The sequence below is a fragment of the Dama dama genome, chromosome 2 (genome assembly GCF_033118175.1).
Source record: "Dama dama isolate Ldn47 chromosome 2, ASM3311817v1, whole genome shotgun sequence".
Lineage (NCBI taxonomy): Eukaryota > Metazoa > Chordata > Mammalia > Artiodactyla > Cervidae > Dama > Dama dama.
Genome location: NC_083682.1, coordinates 5,998,491 through 6,020,705, shown reverse-complemented (window position 1 = coordinate 6,020,705; position 22,215 = coordinate 5,998,491). Strand labels below are relative to the sequence as shown.

The 22,215-nt window shown below is 52.2% G+C and overlaps 2 protein-coding genes across 7 annotated transcripts in view; one reads left to right on the top strand and one right to left on the bottom strand.

Moving 5' to 3' along the window:
• PC (pyruvate carboxylase) overlaps positions 1 to 2,154 on the bottom strand; it is a 98,906-nt gene extending 96,752 nt beyond the window's left edge. For 2 of the 4 annotated variants that reach the window (XM_061162857.1, XM_061162829.1), the window contains exons 1-2: positions 2,064 to 2,146; positions 1,533 to 1,672 (exon numbers count right to left, since the gene is read on the bottom strand). The gene's annotated coding sequence lies outside the window, so the exon portion shown is untranslated. Of the gene's footprint in view, positions 1 to 1,532; positions 1,673 to 2,063 lie in introns of all 4 variants that reach the window. The other 2 variants (XM_061162838.1, XM_061162865.1) reach the window with 2 other exon arrangements.
• A 13,677-nt stretch (positions 2,155 to 15,831) lies between these two features.
• Positions 15,832 to 17,365, top strand: C2H11orf86 (chromosome 2 C11orf86 homolog). Of its 3 annotated transcripts, none has more exons than XM_061162794.1 (2): positions 15,832 to 16,187; positions 16,678 to 17,365. In XM_061162794.1, exons 1-2 carry the CDS (start codon positions 15,918 to 15,920, stop codon positions 16,849 to 16,851), a joined length of 444 nt encoding a protein of 147 aa, XP_061018777.1. In that variant the 5' UTR covers positions 15,832 to 15,917; the 3' UTR covers positions 16,852 to 17,365. The 3 variants fall into 3 exon arrangements, with proteins under 3 accessions (XP_061018777.1, XP_061018797.1, XP_061018788.1); XM_061162814.1 differs by having other exon boundaries at positions 15,833 to 16,187; positions 16,756 to 17,365; XM_061162805.1 differs by having other exon boundaries at positions 15,834 to 16,187; positions 16,753 to 17,365.
• Positions 17,366 to 22,215: the final 4,850 nt, after the last annotated feature.

Genomic DNA, 22,215 nt, shown 5'->3' with positions numbered 1-22,215 from the left:
CAGAGGGGACTTGGGGTAAACTGGGGAAAGCCTGAATGGCCGCCTAATTTAAACAACAGATACTGAGCAACCACAGTGAGCAAAGCCCTTTCCTTCAGGACAGGCAGAGCAGCCACTAAGAAACTTCTCAGAAGGACGTCTGCTCACAGGCTGCTTGTTAGAATACAAACATAGCAAACTGTAGCTCAGGCCCGCTGCTTCTGGGCCCTCAGAGCCCGGCCAAGCACCCTGGCGCCTTTGGACACAACCACACTTCTGACTTAGCGAGCGTCCTCACCTCGTTATGTCTCCTGCAGAGGTTCGGGGACCAACCGAACATCTCACTCTACTGGGAACCCCTACCTGTTTCCTCCACACTCTCCTTCCGCCTTCCTCAGCCTTCCTCTGGGAGGCTCTAGTTACTTAAAACTAATCTCTACTTCATCGTAAAACCCTGGCCGCTCGAATCCATCACTGCTTCTTCACTGCTGGCCCCGGCAAAATCAAAAGGCTCGCAATTCACCTCTTCCATGGAGCCTTCCCCAATCCATGCCTGTCCAGCCTCCAGCCAGTCCAGTCCTCCTCTCCCTGGCCTTGGTGTCTCTCACCCTGATGTGCCAGCCTCTACAAAACTTCCTCCTCCATGTCCTCTTTGGGCCATACCTCGCCCACACCCGCTCTCCGCAAACATCTACGGCATGCTGACTGGCTGCTTACGTTCTGTTTCTTTTCCTCTCCCCCAACCAGTTTGTTGGCAGTTCTGGGGCACCTCATCTCCCAGGTCTTGGTTCATGCAGCACCGAGTCTAGGGCTCTGAACATGACAAGTGTGCAGAGAATGCAAGCAAGGGTTCAAGAGTTTAGATGAAGAGCGGGCAAGCAGAAAAGCTGTAGCTGCAAGCTGGTAGAAATGCTGACCACATCCATCCCAGTGCAAGTGTTTCCAACACAGGCAGGGGAAGAGTGAGGGGGAAGCCAAGGCTGCGGGTGCAGGGGGTAAAGGAGCAAGGGGAAGGCTGACCTCTTGGTAAAGACTGGGGAGGCTCTGGTTATAATCTGGCAAATATTGCTACCGTTGTGAGCCTCAGTTTTCTCAAAGAATGGGGTTCCCTGGCCTACTCTTTCTCTCTTAAAAATCAGATTTTTAAGAATTTCAAAGGTGCCAGGGGCTGAGGGACCTGACCTGGCCCCAGCACTTGTGAAATGAGGAAAGGAATCCCCAGAAGTGAAAGAACTCACTCAGAGTACACAATTCAAGACAAGCTGGGAGGAACCTGTATGGCAGGTCCTCCCCGACAGGGCTTCAGCCTGCGTGCCCAGGAGGGCATTTGCCCGAGGCCCAGCTGCTACTCACTGCACTTCGTAGACTGCTGAAAGCTGTAGAAATAACGGACTGAGCCCAGCCCCATCTCCTCCTAATCACTGCCTCTGAGCGCCCCAGGCTTCCACCTCTGCAACTAAGTGGAATTATAAGAATGCCCCCCAGGGGTTACTAGGAGGATCCTATGGGAAGCAGAGTGCAGGCACTCGGAACACGGAAAACCCTCTCCTTACACGCCACGGCTTTCTTCAGAGCTGAGCAACTTCCAGTATGACGGGGGACACTTGGGCTCCGGATTCTGACAGACCTGGGTTCGAACCCTCAGGGACCTCGCGCGAGGCATCTGAGGGCTCCGTGCCCTCAGCTTCTCCATCTGCAAAATGGGCCCGAGAGCAGGAATAAGGCCGCCAGTGGCCCCCCTGGGCGCGGGGCGGACGAGGCCGGGCGGTGCCCGCGCGGGGAGGATGCTCGCCGGCTGGCGGGCCGGGAGGACTGGGGCGAGGGATCCGCGAGGAGGGGTCCCGGGGCGGGGCGGAGGGCTCGCGCAGGCAGTCCCCCGCCGGAGGGGGAGGGGAGGGGCGGCGCACGTCGCGCCGCGTCGCGCGCCGCCCGCCGCCGTCTCCTCCAGCCGTCACTCGTGGAGACCGCGCCGCCTTGGCGCGCGCGACCCTTACATAAGCGTCCCCCGCGGCAGCGCCGGCGCACGCCCACCCGCTCCGACCCGCGGCGGGAAGCGGGAAACGCACAGCGCCGCCGGCACTCACCTCCTCGCTGCCGCCGCAAGTCGTCGCCACCGCCTCTGCGGCCGCAGCCTCCGCTGACAGGGAACAGCTGCGGTCTCCGCGCAACCGAACTTGCTGCAGTCCCAGTCCCGCCTTACGGACTTCCTATTGGCTCAGGCAGCCCAACCCCTCCTGTTATTGGGCAGCGCCCTCCGTCACTCACCGCTCCCCTGCTCAGGACTCCTCCCTACGCCCGCCCGCCCGTCACGTTTAAGCCTTGGCGCCCCACGTTAGCCCCTCCCCGCGCGTCCCCAGCGGGCCACTGGATTGGTGACGAGGCTGGGGGAGCCCGCCCCTGGTACACCACCGCCTACTCCCTTGTCTCCAGAGCCCCACGTGGGCCGCAAGGCCTCCGCCGCGTCCCGCAATAGGCGGAAGTGGCCATGCTTTGACAGGCTGTGATTGGCTGTCGGCGGGGGTGGGGCCATGCGATTCATTCACCCGAGTAGCACGTGTCTACCAAAGCCGCAAGCATAACAGACAGCACCGGGGCTCGGGGTACGGGTACACTCAGATGCGCGCTAGTGGGTGGAGGAGAAGTCGGAGAAAAAGGGTTTGCGAAGGGCGGGAGGAAGGGAATGGCGCTTGTGCCACACGACTTGATGTGATTGTGTCTTTTAGCAGCTGTGGTGTGGTGGGGGTGATGGTGATGGGGAGGAGTCTCGGTGTGACCTTGGACAAGTGGCTTCCCTTCTCTGAGCCTCAGTTTCCTAGTCTGTAAATCGAGGCCACTCAGAATCTAGAGAGTTTAGAAGGCTTGGTCGAATAGAACGTTTCCAAAATGGGGCTCTGTGCCAACCAGAGGATGCAGAAGTGACCAAAACAAACCAAAATTACTGCCTCCCATGAAAGAAGATGGATGATTTAAAAAAAAAAAAAAATGCGGCCCTGAACACATCTCAGCAATAATGCTCTTAAGGGCGCAAACACTGTGATCAGGTAAGAGAATTAACAACAGCAAAGATAATAAATCAGTTGTAAACTTCCGGTTTTGTTTCAATGATAAAGTTGAGTCTAAAGCACATTCCTGAGCTATTTTGCAGGATTTAACACCACCACCCCCCCCCCCTCAGGTGCTCAACCAATAGATCAACTGGAACCTAACTGTCAACCTTTGCCACAGTTCTATGCTGAATTCCCCTCCATTCAAGCCCCCTTCATGAACATGCATATAGGACCCAAGTCAGTTCATGAATATGTAGGTACCCTTAGCTTAAAGCTTCCCCAATTTTGCTGTTCAGGGATACATCACTCTGAGAAAAATCCCCAGTGTTCTCGTTACTTGCTGCAAGGAATAAATTCTTCCTTCTCCTGATCTTTTGGCTGAACCAAGAGATGGACCCCGTTTTCAGGGAACATGGGCTCAGTGCTGGCTGGTCCCTGTGAAATTCTGAGTCTGGTGGCTTCCCTCAGGTTCAGGTGAATCTCATGTCAATACCACCAGGTAGAGGTCTGAACAAAGAAACTAATTGAGAACTAGATATGGACCGCTATGAACAAAGTGAAAGTGTTAATTGCTCAGTCCTGTCTGACTCTTTGTGACCCCGTGGAATTCTCCAAGCAAGATTACTGGAGTGGGTTGCCATTCCCTTCTCCAGGGAGATCTTCCTGACCCAGGGATTGAACCCGGTTTCCTGCCTTGTAGGCTAGATTCTTTACCATCTGAGCCCCCAGGAAAGTACTGTTTTCAGAAAATGGACTGCTGTGAACAAAGGTAGTATGGATTTTGGACAATTAGCTCAGACACATAAATAAGTTGAAGTCTGGTTAGGAAGTAAGACATTTCTCCATCCAGGCTCTCCCCTACCTCCAGGTTGAGTTCCCCTGGAGGTCGAAGTTGGAAGGGGTATTCTACCCCAGATAGAGAAAACTGCCCAGGCAAAAGCCTGGGTGGGGAGTCCAGTGTGGCTAGAAAATGCATTCCTCATTGTGGGCATCTGTAAACTCGTGACAGAATCTAATTGGGACAAGGTGCTGGTGGGAAACACAGATTCCTGAGCCCCCACCTTCCCCACCACCCCAAACTGTTCTTATGCATTTTAACCACCAACTCAGAGGTCTTAAAATCACCAGCATGATATTACTGCCAACTGAAAAAAGATGCACAGAGAGTTACGTGTTAAGTTTTATTTGGGGCAAAATGAGGACTGCAGCCCAAGAGACAGCACCCCAGATAGCTCTGAGAAACTGCTCCAAAGAATTAGTGGGGGAAGGTCAATATGTAAGTGTCAACTACAAATTGGCACTTACCAAGAACATTGCCAATGACTGAACAACAAAGGCATTTGCCATCTGCCTCTACGGAGATTGAATCCCATGCTGCTATAGCTGTTGACCTTCAATAACCCTGAGGGAGTTCAGGGTGGAGTGAGGCACTCTGTGCTCCAGGGAATCTGGTGGGACAGGTCTTTAGATAGTTGGATGTTTTTAGGAACAGATTTTTATGACCTCAATCCTTGCATCTCCTAATATCTAGAGAAGCACTAAATCCCTTCATGGTGACATCGAATTCTCATGACTAACAAAAAACCTTTTGTAAATTGAGTGTTTTATGGTGTCCTTCACCAAAACATTATATATTGACTATCCCCCCACTGCCGCTTTGGAGCAGTCTCTCAGAGCTATCTGAGATGCTGCCTCCCGGGCTCCAGCCCTCATTTTGCCCCAAATAAAACTTAACTCACAACTCTCAAGTTGTACATTTTTTTTTTTTTTTTTTTTTTTTTTTAGTCAACATAAGATTTTGGTGAATGGGGAGTTCAGTGCAATCAAGCACTTATCTTACAAAAAGTTTTCTGCTTGTCACGAAGAGCTGATGTCATCATGAAGGGATTTAGTGCTTTCCTAGTTTTGGTAAGCTCCCCTGGTGACTCAGACAGTAAAGAATCTGCCTGCAATGCAGGAGACCTTGGTTCGATCCCTGGGTTGGGAAGATCCCCTGGAGTGGTGAATGACTGCCCTTCCCGTATTCTTGCCTGGAGAATTCCATGGACAGAAGAGCCTGGTGGGCGACAGTCCATGGGGTTGCAAAAAGTCAGACACAGCTGAGTGACCAACACATACAGATATGAGGAGATGCAAGGGTCAGGATTATGAAATCAGTTCCTGAAAATATCTATCTAAAGACCTGTTTATTAGGTCTGATAGAGTGCCTAGGGCTTCCCTGGTGGCTCAGAGGTTAAAGTGTCTGCCTGCGTCTGCCTGCAACTCGGGAGACCTGGGTTAGATCCCTGGGTCGGGAAAATCCCCTGGAGAAGGAAACCCACTCCAGTATTCTTGCCTGGAGAATCCCATGGACGGAGGAGCCTGGTGGGCTACAGTCCACGGGGTCGCAAAGAGTCGGACAAGACTGAGCGACTTCACTTTTCACTTTCACTTAAAGAACTATGGACAGAGGTTGTGACATTGTACAGGAGGCAGGGATCAAGACCATCCCCAAGAAAAAGAAATGCAAAAAGGCAAAATGGTTGTCTGAGGAGGCCTTACAAATAACCATGAAAAGAAGAGAAACGAAAGGAGAAGGAGAAAAGGAAGATATACCCATCTGAATGCAGAGTTCCAAAGAATAGCAAGGAGAGATAATAAAGCCTTCCTCAGGAGCAGTGCAAAGAAATAGAGGAAAATAATAGAATGGGAAAGACTAGAGATCTCTTCAAGAAAATTAGAGATATCAAGGGAACATTTCATGCAAAGATGGGCACAATAAAGGACAGAAATGGCATGGACCTAACAGAAAGAAGATACTAAGAAGAGGTGGCAAGAATACACAGAAGAACTACACAAAAAAGATCTTCATCACCAGATAATCACGATGGTGTGATCACCAACCTAGAGCCAGACATCCTGGAATGCAAAGTCAAGTGGGCCTTAGGAAGCATCACTATGAACAAAGCTAGTGGAGGTGATGGAATTCCAGTTGAGCTATTTCAAGTCTTAAAAATGATGCTGTGAAAGTGCTGCACTCAATATGCCAGCAAGTTTGAAAAACGGACTGGAAAAGGTCAGTTTTCATTCCAATCCCTAAGAAACGCAATGCCAAAGATTGCTCAAACTACCACACAATTGCACTCATCTCACACGCTAGTAAAGTAATGCTCAAAATTCTCCAAGCCAGGCTTCAACAGTGCATGAACCATGAATTTCCAGATGTTCAAGCTGGATTTAGAAAAGGCAGAGGAACCAGAGATCAAATTGCCAACATCTGCTGGATCATCGAAAAAGCAAGAGAACACCAGAAAAACATCTACTTCTGCTTTATTGACTATGCCAAAGCCTTTGACTGTGTGGATCACAACAAACCGTGGAAAATTCTTCAAGAGATGGGAATACCAGACCACCTGATCTGCCTCTTGAGAAATCCGTATGGAGGTCGGGAAGCAACAGTTAGAACTGGACATGAAACAACAGACTGGTTCCAAATTGGAAAGGAGTACATCAAGGCTGTATTTTGTCACCCTGCTTATTTAACTTATATGCAGAGTACATCATGAGAAATGCTGGACTGGATGAAGCACACACTGGAATCAAGATTGCCAGGAGAAATCAATAACCAGAGATATGCAGATGACACCACCCTTATGGCAGAAAGCGAAGAAGAACTAGAGTCTTGATGAAAGTGAAAGAGGAGAGTGAAAAAGTTGCTGTAAAACTCAACATTCAGAAAACTAAGATCATGGCATCTGGTTCCATCACTTCATGGCAAATAGACGGGGAAACAATGAAAACGGTGACTGACTTTATTTTGGGGGGGCTCCAAAATCACTGCAGATGGTGACTGCAGCCAGGAAATTAAAAGACGCTTGCTCCTTGGAAGAAAAGTTATGACCAACCTAGACAGCATATTAAAAAGCAGAGACATTACCTTGCCAACAAAAGTCCACCTAGTCAAAGCTATGATTTTTCCAGTAGTCATGTATGGTTGTGAGAGTTGGACTATAAACAAAGCTGAGCGCCGAGGAATTGATGCTTTTGAACTGCGGTGTTGGAGAAAACTCTTGAGAGTCCCTTGGACAGCAGGAAGAACAAACCACTCCAGCCTAAAGGAAATCAATCCTGAATATTCACTGGAAGGGCTGATGCTGAAGCTGAAACTCCAGCACTTTGGCAACCTGATTCGAAGAACTGACTCATTTGAAAAGACCCTGATGCTGGGAAAGATTGAAGGCAGGAGGAGAAGGGGATGACAGAGGATGAGATGGTTGGATGGCATCACTGACTCAATGGACATGAGTTTGAGTAAGCTCCGGGAATTGGTGATGGACAGGGAAGCCTGGCATGCTGCAGTCCATGGGGTCGCAAAGAGTTGGAAACGGCTGAGTGACTGAACTGAACTGAACTGAAAGACCTGTTACACCAGTTTCCCTGGAGCAGAAAGTGCCTCATTCTCCACACTGAACTCCTTGCAGGGCATGTCGATGGTCAACAGCTGCAGCCACACAAGATTCAATCTCCTCCGAGGCAGATGGCAAATGCCCTTGGCAAGCACCAGTTTGTAGTTGACACCACTTAAGTCCCTCTCTAGGGAATGGAATCCTCTATATTGCATTGCTAGTTTTAGAAGCTCTCCAAATGGCTCTAATGTGGGTCAGTGTTGAGACCTGCAGAGAGACCTAGAGAAGTTATTACCCAGACTTCCCTGATGATAAGAATCCCCTGGGGCTCTTTAAAAATAAAAGGGATTCCCGGACCTCAGGCCTCTCTGGATTCTGAGTCACAGGGTGGGACCCAAGAATCTATTTAGCTTATTTTTTTAAACAAACCTCAACCTGTGAAATTGATTCTTGAGGCCCAGGAAGCTTGGGGAACTTGGCTGAGTTCCTGGGAGATGCAGGGGAAGATGATGTAGGAGAGACAGGCTCAGACCAGCCTGGGGAGGGCTGGCCCGGAGGCGCACAGGCCTCTGGAGGGAGTGGTCCCCGGGCAACTGCAGAGCAGCTCAAGGCTTCTGTTAGTCTGGAAGTATGTCTGCTTTGGTGTTTGTTTTTAATTTAAAAATTATTTTTTTATTAATTTATGGCTGTTCTGGGTCTTCATTGCTGTGGGGGCTTTCTCTAGTTGCAGTGCATGGGTTTCTCATTGCAGTGCTTTCTCTGGTCGCATGGACTCTGGGGGCACAGGCTTAGTTGCTCCCAACATGTGGGATCTTCCTGGATCAAGGATCGAACCCACGTCCCTGACATTGGCAGGTAGATTCTTAACCAGCGAACCACCAGGAAATCGCTTGCCTTAGTGTTCCTAAGTAGCTGTTACTTTTGGGCAAGTTCTTGGTTTTTATCTTCTGTACTCCCATGCCCTCCTCACACTTGAACATCACTTCTACAAAAGATGAGTTTGGCACACAGTAGATGCTTAATATCAGAGAAGGCAATGGCAACCCACTCCAGTACTCTTGTCTGGAAAATCCCATGGGCAGAGGAGCCTGGTGGGCTGCAGTGCGTGGGGTCACTAAGAGTCAGACACGACTGAGTGACTTCACTCTCACTTTTCACTTTCATTCATTGGAGAGGGAAACGGCAACCCACTCCAGTGTTCTTGCCTGGAGAATCCCAGGGACGGGGGAGCCTGGTGGGCTGCTGTCTATGGGGTCGCACAGAGTCGGACGTGACTGAAGTGATTTAGCAGCAGCAGCAGATGCTTAATATATAGTTGGCAAATGAAGGGATGGAAGTCATCAGCCCACAATTGGTGTTTGAAACTACAGAGTGAGTGGGACCATCTCCAGAGGCTGAGTAGAGTCCAGGAGAGAAGGGAGCCCAGAGGGCACTATACTTAAGGGGAAGGGGAAAGTTAAAGAGAGGGAGGCACGGGCTGACAGGGAGGAGGGAGGTGTCAACAGGGCCAGGAAGAAAAATGGGGTGATGGGGACAGCGCGATTCCTTCACTCCACAGTTATTTTAGCTGCACCCGAGAGACATACAATGAAAACAAGGTAATTTCCCATCCCCTGGCTGCTCCCAGACCAGTGAAGGTACACAAAACTCAAAGCACTCTATTTCAAAACAGTGTGGTGCTATGCTAGAGATAATGGTCAGAGTGCTATGACCGTCCAAAGAACTCCTTACTCCATGAAAGGGGGCTTGGAGGACTTCCTGGGGGAAGCAAAGTTGATAGCTGGATAGATACATACACACATAAACCAAGCATTTATCAGATGAAGATATTAATAAAAAGGACCCCACACGTGGCCCAAGCAAAGGTGAGGAGCAGCATGTTGGGGTCAAGGCACGTGGGTCAGTGAGGACATCTCGCCAGCAAGTGCAGCCTGAGAGGGGCTGTGGGGAAGGCCAAGAAAAGGACTAAGAAGGCTTGGGTAAGCCGAAGCATCCAGGTCAATGGGGGCTCCCAGATAAAGCCATGAACCCTTCAAACTGTAGCAGTCATGATGAACCCAGAAACAGCCCACCCCTCTGTGTTTGCTATTCATAAAGCCATATTTGCCCTGAGATTTCACAAGGACGACCTAGATGTCCCAGATCTCCTGTCCTGAGATGACACAAGAAAAACACTTTTTTTTTTAATTAATCAAATTCTAGCAGTTTAAACTGAGACCCAGCCTCACTGCTGGTGAGACCTCAGGATAAACTCTTACTGATGGAAAGACAGAGTGGGGCACTAGACTGTGGTGAACATGCCCCCTCGCTGCCTGAAGAACGGCCCTTCTCTGCAGGCTGGATCGTGTCTTCTTTCTAAGCAGCAGGGAACCCTCATGCTATGGGATGGGCTGGGGATGGTTCAGGAGTAGCTCTTCTGCTCTTCTTTAAAAGTTTCCCTCCCCTCCCCAACCCCACATCCTTGAGGGGTCCAGGCCACTCCTCCCACGATTTTGCGATGAATCCCCCAGACACAAGTCCATCCCATCATACGGTCTCTACAAGTCAGTCAGACCTTTCACCTGCCAAGGTAGATCCAGGTCTTGCACCTCTCCAGATCCATATCAAGGGCTCTGCCCATAGGTTGAGGCAGAAAAGGGTAAGGTCCTCCTCCCAGCTCTGAGCCATAGCTCCCCTGGACCTCCTGCCACCCCTGAACAGGTACACTGTACCCATTTTGCAGTTGTGGACACTGAAGCTCAGAGAAAGGAAATGTTGCCTCTCTGGATCACAGAGTTATTCAGGGGCAGAGCTGGGACTGAACCTGCAGTTCACTGACCCCCCAGATTGTGCTCTTTCTGCTCCACTGGCCACCTTGGTATAAAAGAGAAGACAAGAATGTTTAGACTTCAGATTTCAGAGGAAGAACTTTGATTTGAAATTTGACTCCTAAGATCACAGTCCTCAGAGGTGGGAGGGCCTTGAGCAATAATGTTTCCAAGACATCCCAGGAGAAACAGATCTCCTGGAATGTGATTGTACAGACAGCTTTTCAGGCCACTGCCCAGACCTGTCTATGCCAGGGGCTTGTGATGGGGCTCAGCAACTGGTGTTTTTTTAACAAAAAGGAAAGTTTGAGGTACCCTAGCTAGACCCGCCCAGCTCCATTTTACAGACCAGGAGACAGGCTCAGACAGGAGAAGGGGCAGACCCACCACTGGTAGTCATCAGGTCCTGCATATATGAAAAAAAAAAAAAAAATGCAAGAGCACCCGTGTTAGCAGTGCTGGGACCCTGCAATTATTGATACATGCTCGGTCTAAACTAAGACTAGGGGCTTCCCTGGTGGCTCAGTGGTAGAGTCCACCTGCCCGTGCAGGAGACGCAGGTACCGTCCCTGATCCAGGAAGATCCCACACCGCAGAGCAACCAAGGCTGTGCGCTGCGACGACTCAGCGTGAGCTCAGTGCTCGGGATCCACAGCTGCTGAGCCCACGTGCTCTAGAGCCCATTCTCTGCACCAAGAGAAACCACCGCAGTGAGAAAATGCCCTGCCGCTAGAGAGGAGCCCCCGCTCGCTGCACGTCGGGAAAAGCTTACACGGCAAGGAAGACCCAGCACTGACAAAATAAATAAATAAAATTGTAAACTGAGATTAATCCTCCCCTGATTCCTCGGAGTGCTGCCAGGACCACATACACGAAGCCCAAAGTGCGATGCCTGGCTCAGAGCGTGGGAGCTTCTGTAAGCGCTTTTCCTGTTGGGTAAGAGGGCACGGAAAATCCCGAGTGAACTTTTTGGCCAACCTAATATTTATCCTTCCCTTTCTCTGATTTCTCCAAGTGCTAAGCTGACCAAAATCTCTTTTTGAACCTGACACCCTGGCATTCTAGCCTCCTCTGGAGAAATGAAGACCAAAACAATGGACCATTGTTCTGAAGTAAAAGAACTAGTTCTCCCCAAAGGTACTGTATTACAAGACCTGCTCAGGCAAAGAGAGAAATTATCAGTTGAAATACACGCAAACATTTAAAATTAAATATGTCTGTCTGTGGGCTTCCCAGACAGTTCAGTGGGAAAGAATTTGCCTCTCAGTACAGGAGACACAGTTTGGTCCCTGGGTTGAGAAGAAGCTCTTGGAGAAAGAAATGTATTTCTTCTAATTCTTCCTGCCTGGGAAATCCCATGGACAGAGGAGCCTGGCAGGCTATAATCCACGGGGTCTCAAAAGAGTCGGACATGGCTTAGCGACTCAAACAACAAGCAAACAACAATGTATATCTGCACAGCCCCCTGCCCTGTTTCTGGTGGGCATCACATTTTCAAGGAAAATTCTAGTGGCACTAACCATTAGGCTCACGTTTCTGTCTGATCATCCTGAAGGGTGCATGAAGACCAGGGTGAAAAATGGGGGCTGGTGGGGGTGGAACGCACATCTGCTGAGGACTCTGTTTGCTGACCTGACTCTGCGGGACTGCATTCAAGGCCCACTACTGACTGTGTCTCATCAGGTAAGTTTCTTCACCTCTCTGAGCTTCTGTTATTTCATCTGAAAAGGGGGGCTAAGCTCCAGAGGAGTGTGAGGGTGAAACACGATCACAGAGGTAAGGCTCCTGGAGTGGAGGGCCCACTCCATCCCTGTTATCTTCAGGATCAGTCAGATTCTTCTTCCTGGTCCTGGAAGGAAGAGTGGCCACCAGGCTGCCTTTCAAGTCTTCTCCCACTCAAAGGAAAACTCTTTCTTCTGTTCCCAGGCTTTGGTCACCCATAGGAGCCTGCCCCCATCTCTACTGCAACAGTCCTCCACGCCCTTGAGGCTGGGCTCCAACGCCACCTCCTCCAGGGAGCCTGCTGGGATTCTCCCCACCCCCAAGCCAGATAGGGTCTCCCATTCTCTTCTGTGCCCCCTCAGCACTGAGTGTCTGTTTTAAGATACCTTCCTTGATGTACATGAGAATTCCTCCTTTTCTGGGGGTGGAGATTCTACCCTGCTCCCCTTGGCTTCACTTCTAGCCTAGACATCATCAAAACAAGATCTTGCTCACAGTGTGTAGGTTTGGAGCAATTTCATTGGATCATTAGTAAGAAAGAACTGGGCAGCCTGCCCCAGTTTGCAGCCTTCCTTGTATCTAAACCTCACAGCAACCTTAAATGACACCAGATATTTAAGTCTTGGACCACCTTAGGGAAGACTGTGTTTCATTCATGTTAAGGCATACATATTGCAGCCCCCTCCCTGCCAATACACACACACTTCAACCTCTGAAATGGGGCTTTATCTTCAATGAATGGGCAGTAGATAGCCTTTCTTACTGGTGTATAAAATAATGCTACCTTTCCATCGATGCCATCTTAGATTTGATGAGATAAAATAGCATCCCTATTAATAGCTGAGTAAATGTAGGCGCATGAGGTTAAGCTGCTCACTCAGAGCACCTAGCAGGACTTCCCTGGTGGTCCAGCGGTTAAGAATCTGCCTTCCAACGCAAGGGACGTGGGTTTGACCCCTAGTCGGGGAACTAAGATCCAACATGCTGAGGGGCGACTAAGCCCCTGAGCCACAAGGAAGAGCCCATGTATCGCAATTAAGATGCAACACAGTCACATAAATAAATAGTTCTTTAAAAAAGCACATAGCTGTCACAGCTACTGTGATGACCCCCAACGACCCAGCCTCCTTGTGTTCATGCCCTCGTGGGTCCCCTCCCTTGGGTACCGACTGGACTTGGTGACTTGCCTTGGAGGAGCAGAATATGGCAAAAGTGTTGGGAGGTAACGTCCAAGATTTAAATTCCTCAAAGAATCTGACCTCTGCCCACCTGCCATCTCTAGCCCTCTCAACTGCTAGCTCCCACTGAAGCCAGCTGCCATGATATGAGTTGTCCTTGGTAACTGCCAACAGTCTGCAAGAAACTAAGACCCTCAGTACAACAACTCACAAAGAAGTAGATCCACCCTCAGTCGAACCTGGAAGTGACTGTAGCCTCCTGACTGAAGCCTGCAAGGGACCCTGAGTCAGAGGCCCCGGCTAAGCCATGTCTGGATCCCAGACCTACAGGAAGTGAGGTCATACCTGAGTGCTGCTTTAAGCCACCAAGTTTGGGGGTAAATAGTTACAGAGCAATAGATGCATAATAATCTCCAATATTTAAGGCCAAGCATTGACTATCATGTCTTGGGGACAGAGATAAAAGAGGTGTTGTCTTAGCTGTCAAGGGATATCAAGTGTGGCAGGGTGTGACATCCCCCTGTGACTGCTGCTATTGTGTGTATTGGGAGGGCCAGAAAGGGGGCTGCCTCCCTAACCCAGCTGAAGGGTCAGGCCCACTTCCAGGGAGCTGCCGCCCAGCAGGTTCTGGAAAGGTGAGAGCTTGCCCTCCTGGTGACGAAGGCAGGGAGGCAGTGGGGAGGGAAGGAAAAGGACATATTTTCTCCTAGTCCTCCACGGATTTGTGGATTTGGGAAATTGTTGTAAGATTACACACTTGGCAAGAAGGTATTTGGCAGCTATAGGCGTGACGCAAGAGCGAGTGATTCACCCTGACACGTCTCAGAAGCCTGTGAGTCATCAGCAAGCTCTTCCCAGCCCAGACTGGGATGAGCGGGAGGATCTGAGCTAACTGCACTGCAGGGAAGGCGTTGATGATTGTGTAATGGTTCTGTAGCTTTTATCCAGGGTCAGGGTTGGTCCATGGCTCAGGTACTAGAGGTGTGGTTAGGGTTGGAGTGATGGTCACAGTCCACCTCTGAGACAGGCTGGGGCAGAGGGTCAGGGTCCCTTTTATGAATTTCACTTTTCTCATTGGCCCTCCCTCGACTCCTCTGGTGGGGACTGGGGGGAAGGGGGGGAGTGAACCCGGCAGATAGCAAGAGATCCTCAACGCAAGGAAGGCCTAAAAATTCTGAGAGGAGAAGGAGCAAGACCAGGGGTCTGGGATGAGCCAACAAGAGGTCTTGCAGCTAGCACTTCCCTGACCCCAGACAGGGCACCCCGTGCAGCACCCCAGACACAGAGGACGCAGGACATCTGCCTCAGCTACCAACACCAGGACAGGAGAGCAGAGTGGTTGGAGCACAGGCTCTAAAACCAGGCTGGCGGGAGTCCCAGCTCAGCTGCTTACTGGGTTTGCTCAATCTGAGCCTCATTTTGCCAATCTACAAAATGGGGAGCTATCAAATGAAGATAATGATTCCCACTTTGTAGGACTATCATAAGGTTTAAAGGAAATATAGGGAGGAATTAGCTCTAGAACCAGTAAAAATGCTTAAAAAAATAGTGGTAAGAGCAAAAAGGAGCATGGACCAGATGTGTGAAGTCCTTCATAACCCTGAAATTCTAGGTTTCGAAGGATTGGCTGGCCCAGCCCAAGTACCTTTCTCCTCCCCACTATCTTAGGAAAAAGAGCTGCTCCTGGTAGTCTTGCCCTTGGAGGGACCTGCATTCATGATTTCATTTACTGTTCACAACAACTCATTTTACAGATGAGAAGACTGACAAAGAGGGGAAAGGATTTGCCTCAAATACTAACACCAGCTCACTTTTATTGAGCACTTAGTGCAGGCTAAGACCTGTGCTTGGCACAGCGTCATCGCATTTAGTCCTCATGACAACATATGAGTTATCTGTCCCTCTTACAGACAAGAAAACCAGGGGGAGAAGGCGCCCAGTGTCACACAGCTGTGGGTGATGGAACCACAGTTTACCTAGGAGCAGCTGGTCCTCAGAGCCTGAGCTCTTAACCCTATTCTATCAGAAAATTATGGGCAGAGTTAGACCTGGAAACCTCTAACACTCCTAACTTTCAGCCCCAGAACTATCCTCTTTTTCTTTTTTTTCTTTCTTTCTTTTTTTAAATTTCTGATTGTAGTAAAAATATACAGAAACATAAAATGTACCATCATAGCGATTTTTACATGTACAATTCGGTAGTGTTATATACATTCACATTGTTGTACAACCAACTCCAGAAGTTTCTCACCTTGCAAAACTGAAGCCCTGTAGCCACTAAACAACTTACCACCGCCCCCTATTCCCCCAATCCTCCCACCTCCCCACCCCACTGGGCCCTGGCAACCACCATGCTACTTTCTGTCCCTGTGAATTTGCCCATTCTAGGTTGGAGCCGTCCTGTTTCTTAAAAGCCCATCTCTGTTTTGCTGTTGGGCCATCTGTTCTCACTGTCAACAAAATGTTTGGACAGCCAGGGCTACAAGAGTTCAGGGGAGGACAAGATTTTTGGGACGGGGTAGTCAGGGAAGGCTGCCTGGAGGAGGAAGAGGGGGAGAGGAGGAGAGGAAGCCTGTACCCGCTTCCCTGGGAGGTGGAGAGGCAGTGGTGTGCTGTGTGGGTGACTCAGGGATGCTTGACCCTGGTGGCCTGCCCTTTGGTTTATGACAGCCACCTCAGCAGCACCAACCTTTGTCCCCAAGGGAGCTCCTGCCAGGTGGGTGGAGGCACCAGGCCATCTCAGAAGGCCAGTGGCTCGCCAAGTGGTGAAGCAGTCCCGCACCTGCAGCCTCCAGCACCATGGGGACAGGGCGACGCAGCCAGTCCTTGCGAGGACCACGGCCCTCCTACGGCAAGCTCCAAGAGCCCTGGGGGAGGCCCGCGGAAGGCCGACTGCGCCGGGCGCTGAGCCTCAGACAGGGCCGTGAGAAGTCCCGGTCCTCGGATGGAGGCCCAGAAAGGCTGGACACCCCCGGTCAGGAGCGGCCGCCCGGGAGCCTGGGGGACACGGAGCAGCTGATCCAGGCTGAGCAAGATGGCAGCCAGAGGTGGCTGAGGCAGTACCAGCAGGTTTGGCTGAGGGCTGGTGGGTGGAGGGGTGCGACAGGGGAGGGGCGAGACCCCAAGTAGAGGGACCCAGGGGAGCAAAGGCTCAGAGGCAGAAATGGATGGGGCTATAGACCAAGAAGACAGAGCTGTCGGGGCAGGGGCTGCAGAGAGAGGTATTCCAGAGGGGCCTGAAGGTATTTGGGATTTATCCTGTGGGCACTGGGGAGCCAGGGAAGGTTTTGGAGCTGATGGATGATACAGTCAAAGCTGTTCTGAGATGACCAGTCTGTCAGTGTGTTGGACGGTGGATTTTGCTGGAGGCAAGAGATGGGTCAGTACAGCTTCTCCAGGGTTACATCTCGTGGTCCCTTCTCCCCCCAGAAAAGAGGATCAGGACCCCCCCCCCCCCCCCCAGGTGGGCACTGCCCGCTGGGCTCCTGCCTTCTGGGAGAAAGGGTGCCTAGTGAAGGGGCTTCTGTCTCTGGGGTCTACCACCCCCTCCTGGCTGTAGGTGGAACAGCATCTGAAACCCACTGCTCAGTGGAAGGACCTGGGCTCTGATCTCAACCCCTCCTCTGTCTTCCAGAAGATCAGGAGAAGGTGGGAGAGCTTTGTCACCAGCTTCCCCAACGTGACCCTGAGCCGGTCAGCCTCCCCACAGCCCCCACTGGGCACCACCAGCTAAGGAGGCCACGAGCGGTGGGGACGCTCACTGCACCCGGATGAGACAGCACGCCTGCTGACCGACCTCTCCATTGCCCTCTGGACTGTGAATGGGGTGACAGACTCTATATGGACTGTTCCCGCCTTCCCTAGTGGCGCGCCCAGGCCTCCGCCACCAGGACAGAACTCGGTGAAGCCAGACCCACGGCTGAGAGGCTCTGGCACATCACCTGGTCACTGGGCCATGCCCGACCCACCCTTTTCAGCGGCTGTCAGCAGTGGGTGGGGCCTGGGCCTCCCTCCCCGACGGTGAGCCCATCCCCAGGGCAAGGACCACGTCTGGCCTGTGTCTTGTCGCGTGTTGTCGCTGTCCTCACAGTCTCCCGATGAAGGAAGTCCCTCCCTGCTAGACAGAGGGGAGAACTAAGGCCCGGAGGGGGGAAGGGATTGCTGTCATTGGCATCTCTGGCCCCACCCATACCCAATGCCCAACACTGCGTTGAACACAGGAATAAAGGTTGCCGAGGTGAAGTAAATGATTTTCCTGCTGACGAACCAGCCCCCAGTGTTCTCCCAACCCCTGGGGGCAGGTGGTGTCCAGAGCTTCCCAGATGATGGAGCAGAAGCACTGGGGGTGGGAGTGGCGGGGGAGAGGGGGTCCCCAGGACGCTGGGCTTCACCTGCCACCTGTCTTAACCTGATTCTCCCTGTGCTGACCTCAAGCCAGCTTTGGAGGGCCTGGATCTCGCCAGCTCCTTGTCTTTGTGCTCACCCCCAAGGCAGAGCTCACCTTAAGGATCAGAGAGGGCAAGGGGCTCACCCAGGGCCACGCTGAGGGGAGGGTCTGACCCCAAAGGGCCCGAGCTCCTTGAGAGACACTGTGGGGTCCCTGGGGCTGTCCCAGCTCAAGCAGACCCAAGGTCCAAGGTGAGGGAGCAGCTGTAAGCAGCCTGGGTGTGTTCTGGGGTGGAGGGGGGAGGCCTGAGGACCCAAGAGACAGAGGGGAGGCTTCCTTGTTCCCCAGAGCCCGGAACCCTGCAGGGTCCTTCAGGAACAGGAACGGTACTGGCAAAATTTTGTCCCAGAGAGTCCCACCCTTCCAGACCAAGCCTCCAAGCTCTCCTTCTTCCCTCACCTGCCGGCCTGATACAGAGCGTCCAATGGGACCCCAGCCAAGGCTCGGGGCGGCAGTGGCACCGACGTAGAGCCCCCTACCACTCTGTGATACGAGTGCAAAGTAAACCTTCGCTGGGTTAAGCCACTGTTTGGAGGCCACTTGTTACAGTCACGCCTATTAGCATCCCCTGGAAACTCGGAGAAGGCAGGACTATTCACTCATCGCCAACAGCTGCCTACACCTTATTGTCGGTCTCATGAAGCAGTCGTCGGATTATGAAACGGAGACCTGGAGGATGAGTAGGAGTTAGCCCCGCCAAGAGAGGGCATGTGTGTTTTCATGGAGGAAGGGGGCTGGGCGAAGGCCTCACGGTCAGAGGGAACGCAGTGCATCGTGCGTCTAGAGGTGCAGAACCTGTGACTGGGCCAGGACACAGCAGGTGCCCCTGGCTTCGGCTCTGCATGTATTTACAGCAAATGATCCCCCTCCATGCCAACCCATTCCAGTATTCTTGCCAGGATAATTCCATGGACAGAAGAGCCTGGAGGGCTGTGATCCATGGGGTCAGGCACAACTGAGCAACGAACACCCACCCCCGCCTCCCCATCTCCCTGCCTCCCCTGATGTACCAGGCTTTGCCCATCCTGGTTTCATCAGCACAGAAGGCTTCATTATCATGGGCTGGGCAGGTCACTGGCAAGCAGACCCCAGAGGACGTTGCCCACATCATGATTATTCATGGCATGATGTGGCTCCCCACGGAGCCCTCCGGACAGAGGCAGTCAATGTGGCCCAAGCAGAGAGGAGACTCCAGAAGGGCAGAAGCCCCGGAGGCTCCGAGTCTATCCACCCTCAGGCCAGCATCTGCCCAAAGATCACAGAAAGTCATCCTCACTGAGGGACTTCCCTGGTGGACCAGTGCATTGCAAGGTGATGTGGGTTCAGTCCCTTGTCTGGGAACTAAGAGCCCGCAAGCTTTGGAGCGGCTAAGCCCGCATGCCACAACAAAAGATCTTGCACAATGCAACAAAGACTGGAGGAAGTCAAATAAATTTTAAAAAAATAAAAATTTTTTAAAAATAAATACAATATGGAAATTTTCCTTGGGCGGAGGGGGGGGCGGGGGAGGCGGGGGAGACATCCTTGCTGAGTCAGTTTCACACTTCTTTGTTCTGTTCACTGCCCCCAGAGGGCAGAGCCTCTAGGCCTCTCCCATGCTCACAGGGGTCTCAGAGCCTGAGCCCGGAACTGGAGGGGCCTGATTTCCTTCACCTCTCTGCCCAGCTCCATTCTCTTTTCCATTCAGCATCCCTGCCACACACAGCCTCTCTGGGCCTGCTCCCAGAACTGCAAGGCTCACAGCTTGTCAAGCTTTGATATCTCCATGTGACCTCTGCCCCCATGGGGCTCACAGTCCTGCGGCAGAGGGAAACAGACAGATGACCGGCTGCTCTGCCCCGAAGCAGAGCGGAGTAAGTGCTCCCTGGGCAGCGTGGTGAGGCAGATTGAGCAGGAGGCCCTGATGCCTGAACCAGTGTGAAGCGCTCTGGGCTTGGCCGGACGTCTCTCCCTCAGCTTCCTGAGGCCTGCAGCCACACCAGATGGGAGGAGGCTGCAAGCAGGCGGGAAAAATTACCCTGCAGTGAAAATGGGGCGGCAGCTCCACTAATGGGGAAAGCAGGGGACACTGTATCCCCAGGCACCTCTCAGAGTGAGGGCAGCGAATTCAGGCTGGAAAGGCCCTCGGGGGCACAGAGATCCAGGCTATTTACTTTACAGATGAGGAAACCGAGGTCTGCCCCCACAGCAAGCCGGAGGCAAGACTTAGGCTCCCCTCCAGAGCTCCCAGGCAGGAATTCTGCACCCACCTGCCCTACGTGCTCCAAACCCCCTTCGTCAGGGTCACCAAACTCACTGTGTTCAGCCAGTCAGGGGGTCAGGGAGGGCCCAGGCCTCGGTGTCAAACCCAGGACCCAAGCCCCTATCCAGCAACTAACTTACTCTGTGACCTTGTTCCAGTCCTCCTCTGGTCTTTTTTTTTTTTCCTCCTCTGGTCTTGATTTTCTCCTCTGCAAAATGGGGATGAAGATCTCTGTGCCCTTCCTTGGGCTGAATGGCAGGTGAGGTGGCAAGTGTGCAAAATCTTTGCAAACTGGAGTGTGTCGTGTCCTGAGAGGGAACGCCAGCGTCCTCCTCCTCCTCAGGCTCAGCACCCTCATTGTCAGGCTGAGAGCAAAGCGTGTAAAAGCTCTGTGGCTAAATGCCCGAGTTCTGCCACTTGCTAGCTATGTGACCTTGGGCAAGTGGCTTAACCTGTCTGTGCTTTGGTTTCCTCATCTGTTCCACAGAAATAACGGTCCCGCCTCACCCAACTTAATGCATGTAAAGCACTTGGAGCAGGTTGCCCTCGGTTCTTAGTAGCCAGTTCCAGGACGTTCTCCCCGTGTGACCCATGGCAGGTCTCTTTTCTGAGCCTCAGCAGTCTCCTCTGGGAAATGAGGCTGCTAATAATAGCACCTGCTTCGAGGTGTCTTGGGGATGAGATGGGTCAAGGCACACACACCCTGAGCCCAGGGCCGGGCCCCAGAAGCACCCTCTCCATGAGAGTCTGCGGAGCCTGGCGTGTCCTCAGCTCACCTTGGCTGAGACGGACCTTGGCAGCCCTGCTGGCGTCAGGATCCAGGAAAGTGGGCCCAACCGCAGACCAGACGGCCGCCCTGGGGCCTCCCAGGAGGTGGGCTCTCCTTTAGCGCCAGGACTGGGATGGGCGTGGGAGGAAGTGCTGTCTCCTCGCACACCGCTCCCCACCACCACCCCACCGGCTACTGTGGCTGATGCTGAACCCTCCCTGCCCCCACCCACCGCCAGGCTCCCAGCTCTGAGCACCAGGGCCAGGCGATCCATTCAGCCAACACTCAGCAAGGCTCACTTGGAGCCCTGCTCCTGCAAAGACTTCAGAGAAGATGACAGGCATCGCCCTGCAGGCACCCCAGGGTGACAGTCCGGCAGTGATCCAGCACTCCAGAGCCGGCTAGGGAGGAGAAGTGCCCAGAGAAGGGCGAGGTTAGCTCTTGGAAGGAGGGCATCAGAGCCGGCTTCCTGAGTAGTAGACAGAAGAGCTGAGTGTGGTTCACCCCCGTGGAGGGTTGGAGAGGGCGTGCCAGGAAGAGGGAACAGCACGTGTGAGGCATGGAGACTTGGACCAGACGGAGCATTTGGAGATCAAGGCATGACTTGGTTTTGCTGGGGAGAAAAATGGGAGTCGGGGAGGTGAGAACAGACAGGCAAGCGGGAGGGGCTCAAAGGACCTGGGATGGACTTCACCTGAGGAGTCCCAGGGAGCCGTGACAGGCTTCCAGGAGAGGAGAGGAGGGAACGAAGAGACATTCCCCATGATCCCGGGAGGATGGGGAGGGGAGCAGACCGAATATTCCCACATTACAGCTTAGAAGCTCAGGGGTCTTGGAGGGAGGCAGGTGGCTCAGATGTGGATGGTATTGACACAATCAACACAATGTAACCAGGACTTCCCTGGGAGTCCAGTGGCTACCGCTCAGCGCTCCCAACAGGGGGCCAGGGTTTTAGGGAATTAGATCCTACAGGACATAACTTAAAGTTCGCATGCAGAAACTAAAGATTCTGCAACGAACAAAGGTTCCACCTGCTGCAACCAAAGACCCCGTAGCTCAGACAAATAAATAAATAAATGTTACAAAACAAAAACAATGTAATCAATGCATATCTAACCATAGTCCCTGGTCTAACTCTATTGGGAGCGTGGTTGAGGGGTGATCAAGGAGGGCTCTTCTTCCATTGTAGAAAGCCCATGGATGATGTCTACATTTGAAAAACCAAGAAATTGCCATGAAAGCATATTATCTAGAAATCCAGAGGTAAATCCCAGAGGAAACACCTACCCAAGCTGAAGCTGTGTGTGTGTATGTGGGGGGTTAGGGGGTGGGGTGGGGGGGTGGTGGAATGGGAGAAAGCAAGAAAATGCTGCTGTCGTCACAAATTTATTGTTCAGTCACTCAGGCGTGTCCAACTCTTTGTGACCCCGAGGACTGCGGCATGTCAGACTTCCCTGTGCTTCACCGTCTCCCAGAGTTTGCTCAAATTCATGTCCATTGAGTCAGTGATACTATCTAACCATCATATCCTCTGCTGCCCTCTTCTCCTCCTGCCCTCAATCTTTCCCAGCATCAGGGTCTTTACCAATGAGTTGACTCTTTGCATCAGATGGCCAAAGGATTGGAGCTTCAACTTCAG

Bases quoted from the DNA above. Each gene is read 5' to 3' on its own strand.
- C2H11orf86 (XM_061162794.1), top strand. From the start codon at position 15,918: ATGGGGACAGGGCGACGCAGCCAGTCCTTGCGAGGACCACGGCCCTCC. The intron at 16,188-16,677 runs GTTTGGCTGAGG...TCCTGGCTGTAG, and splicing joins GGCTGAGGCAGTACCAGCAG to GTGGAACAGCATCTGAAACC.